Raw genomic sequence first — 17,608 nt, 5'->3', positions numbered from 1 at the left:
TAGTATGTGAAAAATAGCTGGTGATCCTTCCCGGTGAGGAATGTCCTGTTTATCTGGTGACATGATCTGGAATAACAGCAGCATGGGCATGCCTGCAGGGTGCCTTGCCTTGCCTGTGGCCTCTTTCCATATTTTCAGGGGGGAAATAGGGTGGTTCTGTTGAATATTTAGTGTTGAAACAAATCTGTGTAGTCAGTGTGGGATGCTGAAGGTCTGTTGTTTGTGCAGGTGAGCTCGTGGTTCCTCAGGGAAGATGCTGTGCCTCCTGGGCAGTGGTCTTTTAAATGCCCAACACTAAACGTCCCTCCTTGCTGTGGATTTTTTTTGTTGCTTTAAAGAACCATTTAATTATTTCGTAAGCCTTTCTATTTCATCTGAGATCAGCAGCAATTAAAGAGAAATGCTGATTCCATGATCACGGAGTCCCAGAATCATGGAATGGTTTGGGTTGTAAAGGACCTTAAAGACCATTTTAGTCCATCCCTTGCCATGGGCAGGGACACCTTCCACTATTCCAGGCTGCTTCTGCCTGGCCTTGGACACTTCCAGGGATCCAGGGGCAGCTACAGCTTCTCTGGGCACTCTGTGCCAGGGCCTGCCCACCCTCCCAGGGAAGGATTCCTTCCCAATATCTGAAATAAAGCCCCTCCCTTTCAGTTTAAATCCATTCTCCTTGTCCTTTCACCCCGTGTGAGTGATGTCTTTATAAGACAGGAGTCTCTTGACTGCTGGCTGCCCTCCCTGCTCCTGACCTGGTTCCTGTGTGTCCCCATCAGGTTGACAGTGACACCATTTGGAACGAGGTGCACTCGTCCGGCGCTGCTCGCCTGGCCGTGGGCTGTGTCATCGAGCTGGTGTTCAAAGTGGCCACAGGAGAACTGAAGGTATGAAAACAACCCCCAGCTGTGCTCTGTGCAGGGCTCTGCCAGGGCTCTGCCATGCAGCAGCTCCAGGAACCGTTTTTCCCCCCTCCACAATGAGGGAAAGCACCATCCACTGCTATGACCTTGTGAGGAAACCATCAAGAGCAGCTCCAGAGTTGCCAAGTAGGATTAAGGCTTCTGGCTGCAACCCCTGTGTCCATCCTTGTCCCTCTGACCTTGTCCTTTCCTCGTTTTTTGTGTGCAGAATGGATTTGCTGTTGTCCGGCCCCCGGGCCACCACGCAGAGGAGAGCACACCCATGTGAGTATGGCGTTCACTGACTTCATCCAGGGTTCCTTTGATTGGGGATCCACAGCTGGGAATTCCAAAGGAATTCTGTTAGGTTATCACTATGGAATTGCTGTTCATTGCTAGATGAGATGTGTGCCATTCAAAGCTCCCCACATTCTCTGGAACAGGGGAAGATCCTGCTCAGTGCTTTCAGGGGGATGTTTCCTAGCAAGGATCAGCAGTGGGTTTGGGCAAGTGTGGGACATTCCCTGTGTCCCTAGAGCCTGCTGCTGGAATTCAGCACTTCCAGTGGGAAATGGATCTAGTGGAAGGTGTCCCTACCCATGGAAGAGAGATGAGCTTCAAGGTCCCTCCCAACATGAGCCATTCCATGTTTCCAGGGACGAAAGAAGAGAGCAGAAGGAACTTCTCCCTCCTGAGTTCCATCTGGGTGATGGATGCACTGGCACCAGGGGAAGCTGTAATTAACACCTCTCTTTTCCTCTTGTCTCCCCTCTCCAGGGGTTTCTGCTATTTTAACTCTGTGGCAATTGCAGCCAAGCTGCTCCAGCAAAGGCTCAATGTGAGCAAAATCCTCATTGTGGACTGGGTGAGTAAATGCCCTTTCTGTCCCTATGGGAGGGCAGGTGGAAATTATTCTGGGTGGGTTTCTTCTTGCAACTGTAAGTTGCAAATTGTAAGTTTCTTCTTTCACTGTCAGTCAGTAAAAAACTTCTTGCCTGTTGTCTCCAAACCAAAATTTGGGCGTTTAACTGAATAAAAGTGTTCTAATCAGAGAAGACATTCTTAAAGAGACCACAGTTTTCAAATAAAAGGAGAGGGCTTCTTTGGGATTCTGCTGTGGCAATGTATAGATTTTTATTTTGTAATAGATTTTATGTGGCTGGGAAGGCATTGGAGTTACTGGGTGACTCTATCAGCCAAAGTGACTTTAAGAAGTGACTTTATCAGCCAAAAGTTTTGGTTCTGTTTTAGAACCAATCACCCACGGGTTAAACCCACAAGTTAAAATTCATTTATTTGTCTTTAGGACCTACTGGGTGGATGGTTTTTTTCCTCATGTCCCACCTGTTTTTCATGTCAGGGAGGGGCATTTTGAATACCTGTCTTGTCACAGGCTGTGTCTGCACCACACAGCAGCTCAGTAGGGGAGCTCTCCTGGATTGTGTTGTTTATCCTGGATCCAGCAGAGCGTTATTTGTATCAGTGCTCACCCCACAGATTGACTAAAGATGCAGATGTGGGGCAGCAAATATCCCAGTGTCTCCACCCCCCAGGATTGGTGTGAATCCAGTTCTTCCATCCAGGTAAATGAGTCCTCAGCTGGATAGACATTTGGGGTTGTGTTTATCCCATGTTAAACAAGGAGTGTAATCTCAAACAAGGTGTGCAGAACAGGTTATTCCCATTCCCCATGAACTGCTTCTGCCAGGTTGGAGAAAACAAAGCTCAACAGCAAGGAAAACCCCTCCAAATCCTGAACTGATGCCTTTAATCCATGTTTTTAGTGAAGGATTAACCTCCCTCCTGTGATCCCTGCAGGATGTCCACCACGGGAATGGTACTCAGCAGGCCTTCTACAACGATCCCAACGTCCTTTATATCTCACTACACCGCTATGATGACGGCAACTTCTTCCCAGGCAGCGGTGCTCCGGATGAGGTGAGCACACGGATCCCAAAATCCTGGGACTCAGAGGACCTCCTGCCACCTTGCCAGAGATCCTCTGGGTTTTGTGCTCCCATCCAAGGGCACACCAGGTCCGTGTGGTCCAACAGCCACAGGCACAGTGTCCTGGCCGGAGCTGGCGGGATGGCAGCAAATGAATCACTGCAATTAAGCTCTGCAGCCCTTGTGGGACAACCTGTTCCAGAGGAGCCCTCTGCCAGCTGTCCCAGCATTCCTTGTCCCGTTCAGGATTTCCCCTTCCTCGGCAGAAGTTGTTTCTTAGATGGAGAAGGAACAGATTGTCCATGGCTGCACCACCCACGCTCGGTTTTCCTGGCACAGCCATGGAGCCTGTCCGCCTCCCCTTCTACACCTCCCCTTCTCCTCCTCCCGTTCCCCTGGCCCTTCCCCACCTCCCCTACCTCCCCTTCTTTCTCCTGCCCTGCCCAGGCATTGCTCACCACCACCAAGGCTGCACCTCCACCCCAAATTTGTGGGATTTGAGGGCCAATCATGGATGCTGCTGGAGCAAATCCCCCTTTCCTGGTGCTGTCCTCAGAGCCTGCAGCAGGAGGGCTGAGCTGGAGCTGAGAGCTGAGGTCTGCATGGATACAGCCTTCCTTTCCCTCTGGGCTGGCAGGAAATATGGTCCTTCAGAGCAATTTAGCAAAGGGAAATTTTATGGAATAGAGTGCTCTGAGACTCTCCAAGTGACATTTGAAAACTTCTTTCCCTGTCAATTTTACATTTTCTGCTTGAGAAAATATTAATGTTTCCATTTCAACCTCTAAAGAAACCGAAATGTGACATGATGCTGCTCCTTCGCCCTGTTGTAGTGAATGAACAGCTCCCCTTTGTATCAGGCTTAATTCCTGCTTTTTAGCAATCTGGTTTACAAAAAGATTTTTAGATTTTCATTTTGAGATGTGTCATTTTAGGCCAAATAAAAGAAAGGATAGAAAATAGGTTTGATTTAAGCTAGCGATGGAAAAATAACTCACCGTGGGTAGGTGAACACCCACTCCTGTGTTTTTCTAGCACCAGTATGAGGAATAATGTGCAATAAAAGCCATGCAGTTTTATCCAGCTGTGCAACACATTAATTTTCACTTTTTAATTATTTTCTTCTTTTCATATGTAAAGACCTTCTTGGCACAAAAAAATAATAAAAAAAAGTAAGCTGGGTTAGAGTTAGGTTTATAAATATATAATATAACATATTATATATAAATAAAGATACGAATTTATAAATAACTGATTTATTTTTCAATTTTCCCCTTATTCAGGTCCTTGCAGACAGGGCAGATGGGGACATTTGCAGTACAAGGGAGGAGAGGGATGTATTTACATCTCCCGCCCATGTGTTCCTCAAACAGCCAAAATCCCTTCTCTGTGAATCTTATTTTCCTCCAGCAGAGGGGGAGCTCACTCTGATTAAAATACACTTTTTCCTCCAGTTGCAACTGTTGTGAAATATAAAATATGCTCGTGAATCATGAATTATGGAAAGGTATTACATGCAGCATACTCCTCTACAAAAAAAATCAAGAGGGTGCAGTTGATGATGGGGTGTTTTTTTGGGTGAGCAGCAGTCAAACACCACTGGTCCTCAGCTCCTATAAAGATCTGAGGATCTTTATTTTCCTGTGGAGGAGGAAAATTTTCCTGGAAGGAGGAAACAGAAAAAATTCCTGGAAGGAAGAAAAAAAAGTGGAGGAGCTTTATTTTCCATCTTGTTTCAGAGACCAGGGACCAGTCAACCTCACTACTGAATCCAAATTCAGCTGGGAGAACATGAAAACAGCAAAGATGTGTTGCCAGAATCTGCTAATTAAGAGTCCCGTTTCCCTTTTCCAGGTTGGCACAGGAGCAGGAGTCGGTTTCAATGTTAACATGGCATTTACTGGTGGCCTGGATCCACCCATGGGAGACACGGAATATTTAACTGCCTTCAGGTACTACTGGATTTTCCCTCTCACAAATGGTTTTTTCACCTCTGCTGGGTTTCTTTCTCCTCCTTAATTTTGCCTTTGATAAGCTTTAAAATTTTAATATTATTTATCCAAGAGAGGCCCTTGCACAGGGTCCCCAGAGCAGCTGTGGCTGCCCCTGGATCCCTGGAAGTGTCCAAGGCCTGGTTGGATGAGGTTTGGAACTGCCTGGGACAGTGGAAGATGTCCCTGCCCATGGCAGAGGGTGGGACTGGATGAACTTTAAGTCTCCTTCCCACCTGAAGCAGTCCATGATTTTCCTTAGACACTGTCCTGTCCCACCCCCTGGCTCCCCTGTGCCATGGGTCAGCCTGGCCTCTCCTTTAACAATTTCAAGCGGGTTCCTGTCCTCACACTGGGTTCAGTGCACCTCTGGTGGCCTCAGTTTGGGCAGACCTACACTTGCCAGAATACAGAGTGTGAATTTCTGGAATATCACCCCCGTGGGATGGCATGAAATCTGGGAGTGCTGTTTTCTGCTCCTCCCTGTTACATCCTGTTATCCTCTTCATTCTGCCATCAACAAGCCCTCAGAGAACACACACGGTTTAAAATGACACCAAATCCCTGCTATTGGTGTCACTCCTGGCACTTTGCTCCAGAGTGGAAGCCTGGCTATCCCAGCAGTCCCCAGGATGGATCTCTTTGTTAGCTAGAGTACCTGGGGCTGGGGACATGGGGACAATTAAATATTAATTGAGTTTCCAGGCTCCTGGAAAAGGCTCAGGGCTGCACAGTGAGGCCTTTGCCAGCCATTCCTGGGCTCTGCTTGCCTGGACACTGCAGGTGTTTAGGAACAGCCTCTGGAGCTGGTCTCAGCCCTTATTTTGGGGAGTTTTGGGGGAGCTTAGGGATGCTCCTCCCGGAGCCTGCACACCTTCAGTTTAACCCTAAGTTAAATGAGAAGCTTTCTTTTTTAAATCCTACGCCGAGTTTGGCCATGATAATACATTATCAAGTGACCTTTTTAAATCTTAACCAGCTCCTTTGAAAAACATTTTCCCCCCACCCCCCAAATCTTTCTATTGATTTTAATGTAAAATAACGCTTTGAAGTTCACAATTTATAGTCCCCCGAGAGTTAGAAAGTGAAGGGAATGGGTCATATATCCTATTTTTTCCCCCTTCTTTTCTTGCTTTAGCCCCTTGAGACAATACATGCCTTCAAGGCAGCACCTTGTTATTCCACCCCGTCGAATGCCACGTTGCATTTGCTGGGGATCAAACCGAAGATGAAGAAAAGATAAGAAAATTGGCCATAATGAACTCCAGAAGCAGGAGGCATTTTCACCATGAACTTGGAAACTCGCAGTGGAGAACTGAGCTTTAATTCAAACCAGTCCGAATGCCAAACTGTGAGGCTTTGAAGTCTGGAGAGGAATCAGTGGAAATCCTTTGAGCTAGGCAAAGATACTGATAGACTTTTTCTTTCTTTTTTTTTCTATTTTTTTTTAAGCCTTAACTCTTCACATGCCTGCCTGTTTTTGGGGGAAAAAGGTCCTTTTTCTGTGTAAAAGGAGCAGATACTTTAGCAACGTGCTCCTCGTTTTTTGTTGTTGTATTTCAGGAAGAGCCGGTGTGTGGGTTTGAGAAAGGAAAATAACTGAGATAATTGTCCTTCTATATGAGAGAAATGAGGGAATAAATAAATCCCAGGGAAACCACTCATCCTCACGCTGAAAACCTGTTTCAGTGTGGTTTTGCTCCATCCAAAAAAGAGATGGGAACTCGTATCACTGATTTTCATCCTGTCTCCAAATATCTCCCCAGTCTTGGGGTGCCCAGGCTCTCCTGACCTCTGGATGATCCTTAATGCCACCGAGACATATCAGAAATGAAGTGCTTTTCCCTGCACTTTGTCACTTGTTACCTTCCTAACCTGGGGCTAAAATCACTGCCTGCCTCCACTCCAGGTTGGGGTGCCCCATTCCTCTCGGGGGGAGGGGGTGATCAGGAGGGATTTGGAGATTTTTCTGGGAGCCTGGAGCTCCTGCACCCCGTGCTAGCAGCAGCTGTGCCGGAGTCAGCTCCACATCCCGTGCCTGAACTCGCCCCCCGAGCTTGTGGGCAGTCCCAGATTTCACAGATCAGGCAGAAATGGGGTCAGTTTGATGGGAAAAACGCAGGGCACGTTGTTCCCAAAGCCCTGAACACTTCAGAACATTCCCCGTGTCTCTGCTTTTGCTCTGTAGCTACAGAAACAAACAATTGTAAAATTCAGGGACATTTTTTGGACCAGGATTTGTTGTTCCCTAACATTTTACATGAGCAGAAATCCTGTTTGCCTCTCTCAGTCCTCCTGATCCAGGTACAAACCCGGCTAAGGAACCTGCAGGAGAAATGGGAAGGCTCCGTCTGGTTCCTTATTACATGGGAACAGCAATTAGTGAAATTAAAAATGTTTTATCCACAGGAGTTTCCCTCTGAATTTGCTGCAAGGAAGTTTTCATGATGATTCCAGAAGTTGTGTTGTATCTGAGAATTTTTTCCCCTTATCCCAAGGTATCCTCCACAGCCATAATTCTGCGTACAGCTCGATTCCACGTTTGTTTTCATTTAAAACACCTCAACCAGAAGGAGAACGCCAGGACTTCCCCCTCCTCCTGCTGCTTTCAAAAAGCATTAAACAAGTTCAGGAACCAATTTTGGGGGGATTTGGGTTTTTCCCTCGATCCATAAACCATTTCAGGAGTGAGGAAGACGAGGAGGGGGAAGAGATGATGATGTTTTGCCTGGAATGGTTGTTGCTGTATTTTCAATTTCATACTCTCCCCATGCTGATTTCATCCCCAAATTCCTAATCCCTTTTGACACAGTAAATAACCATGGAGAAGCAAAGACGAGAATTCTTGGGAAGCTGTTTAGCCTGTGGATAACATTTTTAGTTTATGTATATAAAATATATAATGTGTATAAAACCATATATGCATAACATATATAGCAATTACACAAGATATATAGAAAAATATATATCCATAGATATATAAATATATGCATAATATAAATATTGACACTTAACATATATAAATTTATACATAGCACATATAAAAATACATATAAAACATGGATGTAGCCGAGAGTGCGAAAAAGTCTCTAAAAAAGTGTTCAGCCTTCTAAGTTTCACCGATTTACTCACTGCAGTTGAGCATTTAAAGCCCAAAATGATCCTCTGTAAGATTATTTCATCTGCCTGTTGTTTATTAGGCATTTAATTGGGGAATTGGCTAATGCCAGGCTAAAAATTGTTCATTCAGCCTTCTGGAAAATAGATCTAAAATTGCATTTATCTATTTTTTTCCTCTTTCCCAAGCGATTGTAGAACACAATGGGGAGGTTTTGCTGGTTGCAGCCTTCAGTTTGCTCTCGTGTAGAGCTGTTCAGCTCAGCTGTAACCAGGCAAATAAAAGGATTTCATTTATTTTAAGTAAGCACAACAAGCTTCTGAAATTTGGGAAATTTCAGTTTCCCTGTTTTTAAAAAAATTCTACATGGATTGAATGAATATTCAGCGTTAGGAATATTCATTCCTCAGTGAATAACTTTACAGCTACCTCAGCCATTCTTTCAAAGACCCAATTCCAGGCAGAACTGCTTATCTCCTGGGTAATAATTTGAATTTCTGGTGTTTTTTTATAGGCTCATCATCAGGGCAAAGCTCGGGGTTGCTCGCAGTTTAATCCCTGTTTCCTCTGGAGGGTTTGGCTTTACTGGGGTGGATCTGAGCGAAGGGGCTGGTTTTATCTGTGGACAAGGGAAAATGAAAAGCAAAAAGCTGAATGACTTGTGTCCAAAATGTTGTCCACAGATGGAGCCTCGGAAACACACCAGACTTTTTGTCTTTTTTTCTTAAATTAGAAAGGCAAAGTGAGGGAGTGCTGGCTTTGACCCTCCTGGTTTTACATCCATGGAGAGCATCAAATCTGGGGCTGTGGCTTTGGGGCACTGGTGTCGCGCTGGAATTAGGAGAAGGGTTTTCCTCTCCTAGAACTGCCCCTGGCAGGGTTCAGGGTTAGCCCTGGGGGCTGTGTGGCTGTGCTGGAGGGGTCCCTCTGTCACTGTCACCCGCAGTCACCTCCAGCCCAGGGTCACCAGCCACCCCATTCCGCAGGAGCCCGGCAGGGGATGGAATGAGATGGTTTTTAAGGTCCTTCGCAGCTGTTCCCTGCTCCATGAGCTGTGCCATGGCTGAGAATCCCCATGGATCCGGGATCCCACGGGCTGCTCAGTGCTGATGGACCATCCCCACACCTCGGGGGTGCAGGTTTGGGCTGGCTCTGGTGATCCCACACTTCCACTGAGATCCTTGCAGCTCCCATGGCGTCGGAACTCAGGAAAGGGGGGGGAAATAAATCCGATGATTTGAGCGGTTTTCCCTGGGTTAGGCATGAAAGAGCTCAGCAGCACTTCAAAGCTCAGGGAAAATAAACCCTCAGCCACTGCACTTGCTCTGGAATTGCTGCTTCAGACCTCGGTGAGGGAGGGGATTTCTCCTAAGAATTTCCACCAAACTGTACTCTCGTCTTCCTCACAGAATCATCCCCCAGGGACAAAATGGAGAGAGGTAATCACATCACTGAAGGAAAAAACTCAGATTCCTTGTTGGGATTTTGTGCGGATTAAGGGAAGCTGCATCCCTTTTTTCTCACAGAGGTCTCTGTGTCTGCACGCAGAGATTGGCAGCAGTGGCAGGAGGCTCTGGGGGTTGCTGTGGCAAATAGCTGAGGAAAAAAACCTAAAAAAAACTAAAACTAAAGCTGGGAGGTGTGGGGGGTGCCTTTTGTTTTTTTTGGTGCCTGTCCCTGCTCTGTGGTGGCAGTGGAGACTTGTGGATGGGTTTGCTCAGTGCCTGGCAGAGCTTGATGCCCCCCTTAAAAGTAAATTCTGCACAGGGGCACAAGCTCAGCTGGATGTCACAGGCTGCTGACTCTGGCAGATGTTTAATATCCTCGTGGCAAAAACTAGGAGCTTTTATGATCATCCTGATAGCACTTGAGCCATCTCAGCACAGAACAGGCCCCCCATGGCTCTGTTTTTAGGGCATCACACAAAGACTCGACTCAATAAAGTGTGAGGTTCTCGTGTGTGCGAAGATTTACAGGTCCGTGCTTTGGGATGTGGGCAAAATAACTTCAGTTCCTGCTGTAGAATGTTATCCTGGCTGGTGGCTGTTCCTAGGATGGGGAAATGAAAAAATTACAGGTCAGGTTGCTCTAGGGATACATACAGAATTCAGGAGGTGCAGTTGCAATGGGAAAAACATAATTTGGGAAGTGTGTCTTGATGTGGGGAATGGGATGTTTGCAACCTCGTGTAGGTTTTGGGGAGAAATTGTGGAGTTTGGAGAGAGAGAAACCAGAGGGGGAAAAAAGGTCTTTTGGTGAGAAACCACAGGAACGGAGCCCTTGTTTTATTTAAATACAACTTTAATACTCAATAGGATGGGGATGCTGAGCAATTCCATCACGGGGAGCTGGCACTGGGAGAGGTGGATTTGGGTGGGATATTTGCATTCGAAAGTTGTTCTGCCCCGTGGGACACTCACAGTCTTTTGTTGTGGGGAATGAGAACTGCAGCAAGAGGGGGGAAGGAATCACTTTGCAAAGCCTGGAGGAGATGTTCTGAGGGGGACTTGGAGATAATGCCTTGGGGGTGAGGTTTCCTAGGTTGTTTTGCAGCCTGTGCCAGATGCCCTCTTCTTTTACCCTTATTCCCATGTATGCAAATCAGGATATGATCCCAAATGGGAAACACGAGGGGTGACAACTCATTTCCCTTGCTCAAAACATGAGGCGGAGGAAATCCCAGAGAGTGCAAGGAGTTCTTCCAGCCAGACTCTCACTTTGTACGGAAATAAATGGGCTTTGCTGCCATGGAATGAGGGTTTAAACACCCCTGCCCTTGCTCAGGAGCCACCCTGACGTGTGTGCCACGGATATTTTGTGTTGCAGGACAGTAGTGATGCCCATTGCCAACGAGTTTGCCCCAGACGTTGTGCTGGTGTCATCTGGTTTCGATGCTGTGGAAGGGCACCCCACACCCCTCGGAGGATACAATCTGTCAGCAAAATGTAAGTGGGGGTTTTCCTTTTGCTGCTGTCCTAGGGATTAAAGAGCAGTGTTCCCAGATTTTACTTTGTGGGATCTACTTCAGATCTTTCCTTTCAATGGCAAAACTTCCGTCCCTTTTCTTTCCATTTTCATGGCATTTATCTTTTTATAATGCATATTTTGGCCTGGCTGAAGCCTTAATTTATTTCTTTTTCTGAAACATTGCATATTTCAACTTTGAAATATTCAATATGTAATATTGTGTAATTTATTTGTAGTCACATCTCTGCTAAAGTAGAGAGTTATGCTGGCATTAATATAAAATGCCAGAAAAAGGCCATACCAGCTGTAAACACTCTCATTGCTACCACAAGTTCATTTCTTCCTCCAGGACACCTTATTAAAATTTTGAGCTGAGTATTTCTGCTCTCCACCTTTGAATTAATTACAAAGACCCACAAACCTTCCTTTTTTCTTTGGGTCCGAGATGTTTTTGGGAGATGCACTGAAATCCACTCCCCAGGTTATGTGGAGTTTACCTGGCACTGTTTCATTTCAATTAATCCAGAGGACAGTTTTTCTTGCAAGAAGAGTTTTATTATTATTTTTTAAGAGTTTGTTCCAGCCAGGAAAGTTATTCTCTACAGTGAACTTTAATACCTCGTAAAGGGGCTGAACCTATAAACTTTATATATAAAGAATAAAGTGAAATAGGTTTACAAGAGACAAGCTCCTTGAGATATCCAGAACCACTTGGGAAAGGGAAGGTCTTGTTTACCTGCTGGTTGAATTTGCCATGCTCTGCTCCTCTCACAAAACCAGTTATGGGCTGGGCAGTGGATGTTTTCCTCTGCCTGTTAATTTGTTAATTTGTTAATTTGCCGACTCCCAAAGGGGTGGGGTTTGCTCCAACTCAGAAAGCAGGGAGTGGGGAGGGAGGGTAGAAATTCCCTGGCTTTTCCTTTGTTTCGCTTTTCGATATTTTTTTTAATTCTTTCTCCTGGAGGGGGAAGGTTGCTTCGAGGACACGTTTTTTAAATCCTCACTGCTTGGTTCTGTTTTGTTTAAGGGGGCAGAAATGTATTGTGTGTCATCTGATCAAAGTGCCGGGTGCCCTGGAATTTTTATAGCATATTATGGACGGGAAGAGCCGTCTGCTGAGAACGAGATGTCAAACCTAAATCTCTCCGGGGCACTGCGCTGCTGCTATCCCAACCCAAACTGGGCCGGTTCCCCTTCCTCCTCCCTCCCCCAAAGCAACATCCAGCAGAAATCCTCCCCTTTCCCTGCTTCCAAAGGGAATGCCGGCTGCTGGTATAATTTGGGGTGCTGAGGGGTGGCAGGGGGAGGATGGTGATGCTCTCGGCTGGGCTGCTGCTGGTGGGGGGCGGCCGGATCCATCCCAGGGAAGCCAGGGCTGGAACGGCGCGGCGAGCGCTAAAGCCCAACCTGGCTCGTGTTACGCGCCGAGCCCTTTCAAATCCCCGCTGGGTTTTTAATATGATGTAATTCCTCTCCCTGGCTCTTTGATCCTCTGCCAGGAGCCCGATCCCAGCCGCCACCTTTGCCCTTCTCCTGCATTTCCTCTGTTCCCTCCTTGCAGGCTTTGGGTACCTGACGAAGCAGCTGATGGGCCTGGCCGGGGGCCGCGTCGTGCTGGCCCTGGAGGGTGGCCACGACCTCACGGCCATCTGCGATGCCTCGGAGGCTTGTGTGTCAGCCCTGCTGGGAAATGAGGTACAGGCACCCCCAAAACCTCCTCCCCCCGGGGTTTGGGCACTTCATCCTCCCATCTGCCAAGTTTCTGTCACGGTTTTGTGTCCTTGTGACACTTGGTGCTTTAAAGAGTGTTTGTTTTATGCTCAAAAACCACCTGTGCTTTGCAGTCCATGTGATGAGGGAAACAGCTAAGAATGATTTTTTTTTGGGTTTGTTCTTTCTCCAAATAATTTGCTTTGTGCTCTTTGAAAAAAAGAAAGCTCTTTTAATTAATTTCTGAATTCGTTGTGCAATCCTTCCCTTCTCTTTGCTCCCCTCTCTAGTCCTACAGCCTGTGCCTGCTGTGTGGGGCAGCTTGCTTGACATGGTTTGCAGCTGGATTTTTTTCCTTGGAGTTACATTTCCAATTTTCTGCATGTTTCTGTGTAGGAAAAGCCTCAGTTGTGTCAGAGAAATTGGCCAGAAAGATCAGGGTGGGTGATTGCAAGACAAGAGCCAGACAGAGAAGTACACCAAGGTGTTGGGTTCTGGAGAGGTCAGGGTATTTTCCTACAGAGAAAACTGTAGATACTCCATCTTCTCTGCCTTTGTCCCCTCAACTTGTAGTGTCAGTGGGATTAATGAAAAAATGCTATATCTACACATCTTTGAAATCCCTGCAGGGATGGTGACTCCACCACTGCCCTGTGCAGCCTGACTCAGTGCCTGAGCATGCTTCCAGTGCAGGAATTTTCCCTAATATCCAACCTAAACCTCGTCTGGTGCAACCTGAAACCATGTTTGAGGGCTTTTGGGTACGGTTAGTTTGGGCCAAGGTGCAGCACCAGAGGAGCTGAGCAGTGGGTCTGTCTCCAGTGGAAGCTGATTTCTGGGGAGGGTTGTAGTTCAGTGACCATCAGGTGTCTGGGGAGGTGGAGACTGGGGGAGGTGTAGAGCAGTTTGACTTCCAGCCTGTTGGAGAAGTGCTCTGTCTTGGAGCATCCACACTCAGCGTTAAGGGAGAGGCTGGAGTAGCCAGGCCAGGAGAGAAACCAGCTGGGATTCATCAGAAGCACCTGCTTCCAGCATCCCAGCTCCCAGTGTCCAGGGAGCATCCTGCTCCTTGTGCTTGGCCAGGCAGTTCTCCAGGGCTCTGGGCATGGGGAATGGCTCCAGCCTTCACTCAGCCCTCGGGACAGCTGAAAACTCGGGAGGCAGCTGCCACACCAGCATGGAAACGAGGGTTCCAGTGGTAGGGCACTGGCACAGGTTTCATAGAGAAGCTGTGGCTGCCCCTGGATCCCCAGAAGTTTCCAAGACCAGGTTGTATGAGGTTTGGAGCAATCTGGGATATTGGAAGGTGTCCCTGTCCCTGGCAGGGGGTGGGACTGGAAGAGCTCTAAGGTCCCCTGTAAGACAGACCATCCTGGGATTTTGTCAGGTGTTTATTGTAGCACCCATCTGTTTTAAGTGGTCTCCATATGCAGTTCCTCTGGCTTCATCCGCCTTTGGGTGCAGGATGCACTTGGAAAGGGAAGCAGTAGGAATAGCCTGGAGGATGTCGTTCCTCCTGCTCAGTGTGCTCCTAGGATCACAGGAGGCTGACTGCAAACACATGCAGTAAATAAGTGCTTGATCCAAGCCATGGATGTGTTAGGGAGTGTGAGGCTGTGGGGAGAGCTCAGCACTCAGGATACCTTGGATGTTGTGAGCTGCCTGAGTGGTTTCATTGAGCAGAGGGAATATTGATCCTTAAAGGTAAAAAACATTGATTATTTTAATCACAGCTACAAGGACACTTTAACACAGACCTGCTCTCACATGTACTAGGTGGGCTGTGCAGCTAGGGTAATATTCCCTGACTTACCACACATCAGAAAGCAGGAAACACTCATTTTATCCAGGTCTTTCCTCGAACCTTTTGAAGGCAAGAGAGTCAGGGGGAGGGGAACGGCTGCAGCTCTGTGCCGCAGCCCTTTGATGCGGTTTGATCTACAGCGTGTTGGAGGATCCTGCCTGCACACACATGGACAGGCAGCTGTGGCCAGGGCAGGCTGCAGGGAGCTGGCCTGGCTCAGGAGCCGTCCTGGAGTTCCACTGGGACTGGTAGGAAATGAGGGGAACAGTGCCAGTCCCCCCAGTGTCGGCATCCACAGGCCAAGATCAAAACTCCCGCGTTGGGAGAAGCACGGGGCCAGCTCCTTTCCAACTGGCCAGGAAATTAAACCAGAGCTGGGGCTGTGCAGCTGATTACTGCACTGGGGAGGGGGTCAGGGCTGGGAACGGACCTGCTGTGGTGGCAGAACTGTGCAAAGCTCACAGGACTTCAGTGGAAATCAGAAGTGAGTTTGGTGCAGAGAGAGACTTGGACACAGTCTGAGAGAGTTTGGGCTGTTCAGCCTGGAGAAGGCTCCAGGGAGAGGTCTTCCTGTTCCTAAAATGGCTCCAAGAGAGCTGGATAGGAACTTTGGACAATGTTCTGATGGGACAGGAAATGAGGGAATGGTTTTAATCCATTTTAACCACAGAGGGCAGGGTTAGATGGGATGTTGGGAAGGAATCCTTCCCTGTGAGGGTGGCAGGCCCTGGCACAGGTTGCCCAGAGAAGCTGTGGCTGCCCCTGGATCCCTGGAAGTGTCCAAGGCCAGGTTGGACACCAGGGTTTGGAGCAGCCTGGGATAGTGGAAGGTGTCCCAGCCTGTGGCAGGGAGTAGGAATGAGATGAGTTTTAAAATCCCTCTACCCCCCAGCATTCCATGATTCCGAGGTCTGCTGGTGGCAGTCCAGACACCGTTCCTCTCCCATTACCCTGCAGAGCTGCTCAGTCCATCGTGGGCATCACCAGCCTCTGCCCTTCAAACAAGGAAGTGATGACAACCAGGTGCCTCATGCCCCGAGGTTTTTTGCTCCTTTTGGCTGAGGCTGTTTGTGAGTGTTATTTCAGGAGGAGGAGTGTGCTCTGGAATCAAGAATGTGCTTTGTCTCAGTGTCAACCAAGGGGCCTTGGAAAGCTCTTGCTCAGAGACTTGTCCAGGAATTGCTTTTGCCTTCACTTTATGTCATACAGAAACCAGTTTGGAGCAGAACTATTTTTAGAGTGGAGAATTAATAAAAAGTGCAGTCCATAATTACTGAATCTGGAATGCAGCCTCCCGTGAAGTACCTATGGAATGGCTACCACGTGCTTATAAGAGCAGTCTTGGCTGCAGCTTCTCTTGGCTTTGAGCAGAAGTTAAACTTTGCCATAGATACTTTAAACTATTAAACTCTAACTGCTCCTTCCTGGGGAACATCCCTGGTTGGGCTTTGAGTGATGTTTTCAGCACAGTTAACAGCAGTGGACATCTCTTGTTTTGCACAGCTCCACCTTGGAGGTTTGGGATGGATTAATTCATTAGTGGAGAACCTGGAAGGGCAGAGGTGTCTTCTCTTCTTGGGTTTTTCTAAAGGAAGCAGAACAAATGCTAAAACATTCCTCCAGCAGTGCTGTCAGGCCTTTCCCTGGGATGGCACAGGCATGTTCCCACTGCAGAGCTGACTAATGGGAGGTGTCCCTGCCCATGGCAAGGGATGGAATGGGAGGAGCTTTAATGTCCCTTCCCACCAAAACCATTCTGGGATTCAATGGTAACATTCCTTTGGTGTTCCTCTCTCTCTGTCTCTCCAGCTTGACCCTCTTCCGGAGAAGGTTTTCCAGCAGAGAGCAAACGCTAATGCGGTGCATTCCATGGAGAAAGTCATTGAGATCCACAGTGAGTGCAGCCCCACCGACCCAGCTGGTTCCCTGGGGGACACCCCTTGGGCTTCTCCATTATTCTGCCAGCTCCATGCTGCAATTTCCCAGTTTCCTGGCAGTCACTGATCCCTGGACTGGGTTTTTGTGCAGCCACAAAGGGTGTTACTGTGGATGGAGCCATACCCAGCAAGGCTTCAGCCCTTTAGGGGGAATTGCAGAACCAGAGCATGGGTTAGGTTGGAAAAGACCTTCATGATGATCCAGTCCAGCTGTTAACCCAGCAATAATTGAAAGCCATAAAATCTCTGTAACGGGCAGACTGTCCTGCCAGTAGAGGATGCTCAAAAGCAATTAAGTATCTCTGAATAACACGAGTCTTGTTAGGTGTTGTGGCACCTATTAATTAGGCACAGATAGGCATGAAAGTGAAGCAGGCTCTCAGGCACAGGCTGGGATTCTTGGGATGTCCTGTGCAGGGCCAGGAATTGGACTCGATGATCCCTCTAGGTCCCTTCCAAGGACAGTCTGTGAGTTTTGCTGGCAGTTGTTGATATTTTAGGTTTATTTAGCCAAGAAGTTTAAAATCATTGTGTTGAATCTTGCCTGGAGAAACTCTTGGAAGTTCTTTCCTCTGGAGCCTTCCCTGCGCTCTTCCCAATGCAAAAAGGTCAACTGCTGACATAAAAAATACATTGGAGGATGAAGCTTTGACTTGGTGATCTTGGAGGTCTTTTCCAACTTTAATGGCTCTAAATACCCCTTGGACTTCTTTAGTCTTCGGGGATCTGCCTGCTGAAAGCATGTGGCAGTGAGCAGCTGGATCCAGACCTGAACTGCATCCTTCCCTCTCCTGCATTTTTTGGTAGGGAGACATTTCCAAGCACATTTTTCCTTAAGTCTAGAAGTTTCTGAGGGATTTGAAGTAGAAAAGGAATTACTATTTGAGGACCTAAGGCCCTTAAAGTGAGAGAGTGTATCAGATGAGTGCTCCCAGGGCAGTTCCAAGCTGGTGGCCGGATTTGGGAAAGCAGAAGCTGGAATGGTGCCCTGATGGCTTTGTTGTCACCTCTCCCCCAGGCAAATACTGGCATTCCCTCCAGCGTTTCGCCTCCACGGTGGGATATTCCCTGGTGGAGGCGCAGAAGTGTGAGAATGAGGAGGCGGAGACGGTGACAGCCATGGCATCACTGTCAGTGGGCGTGAAGCCGGCGGAGAAGAGGTCAGTGATCTCCCATCCCATTTCAAGGTCTGTCCAGGCAGGAGGAACAGCCTTTCAGGTTAATCCTCTCCTTTC

General features: G+C 47.7%; 1 protein-coding gene across 8 annotated transcripts in view; it reads left to right on the top strand.

The window, feature by feature from the left end:
* HDAC4 (histone deacetylase 4) overlaps window positions 1-17,608 on the top strand; it is a 178,109-nt gene that overhangs the window by 154,674 nt on the left and 5,827 nt on the right. For all 8 annotated transcript variants that reach the window (XM_058840650.1, XM_058840651.1, XM_058840652.1 and 5 more), the window contains 9 exons: window positions 777-884; window positions 1,129-1,184; window positions 1,677-1,764; window positions 2,718-2,837; window positions 4,701-4,798; window positions 10,782-10,900; window positions 12,484-12,617; window positions 16,246-16,330; window positions 17,392-17,533. In XM_058840650.1, coding sequence (XP_058696633.1) covers window positions 777-884; window positions 1,129-1,184; window positions 1,677-1,764; window positions 2,718-2,837; window positions 4,701-4,798; window positions 10,782-10,900; window positions 12,484-12,617; window positions 16,246-16,330; window positions 17,392-17,533 — 950 coding nt within the window. The remainder of the gene's footprint in view (window positions 1-776; window positions 885-1,128; window positions 1,185-1,676; window positions 1,765-2,717; window positions 2,838-4,700; window positions 4,799-10,781; window positions 10,901-12,483; window positions 12,618-16,245; window positions 16,331-17,391; window positions 17,534-17,608) is intronic.

The sequence above is a fragment of the Poecile atricapillus genome, chromosome 5 (assembly GCF_030490865.1).
Source record: "Poecile atricapillus isolate bPoeAtr1 chromosome 5, bPoeAtr1.hap1, whole genome shotgun sequence".
Taxonomy (NCBI): Eukaryota; Metazoa; Chordata; class Aves; order Passeriformes; family Paridae; genus Poecile; species Poecile atricapillus.
This window is presented reverse-complemented; position numbering and strand designations above follow the sequence as displayed.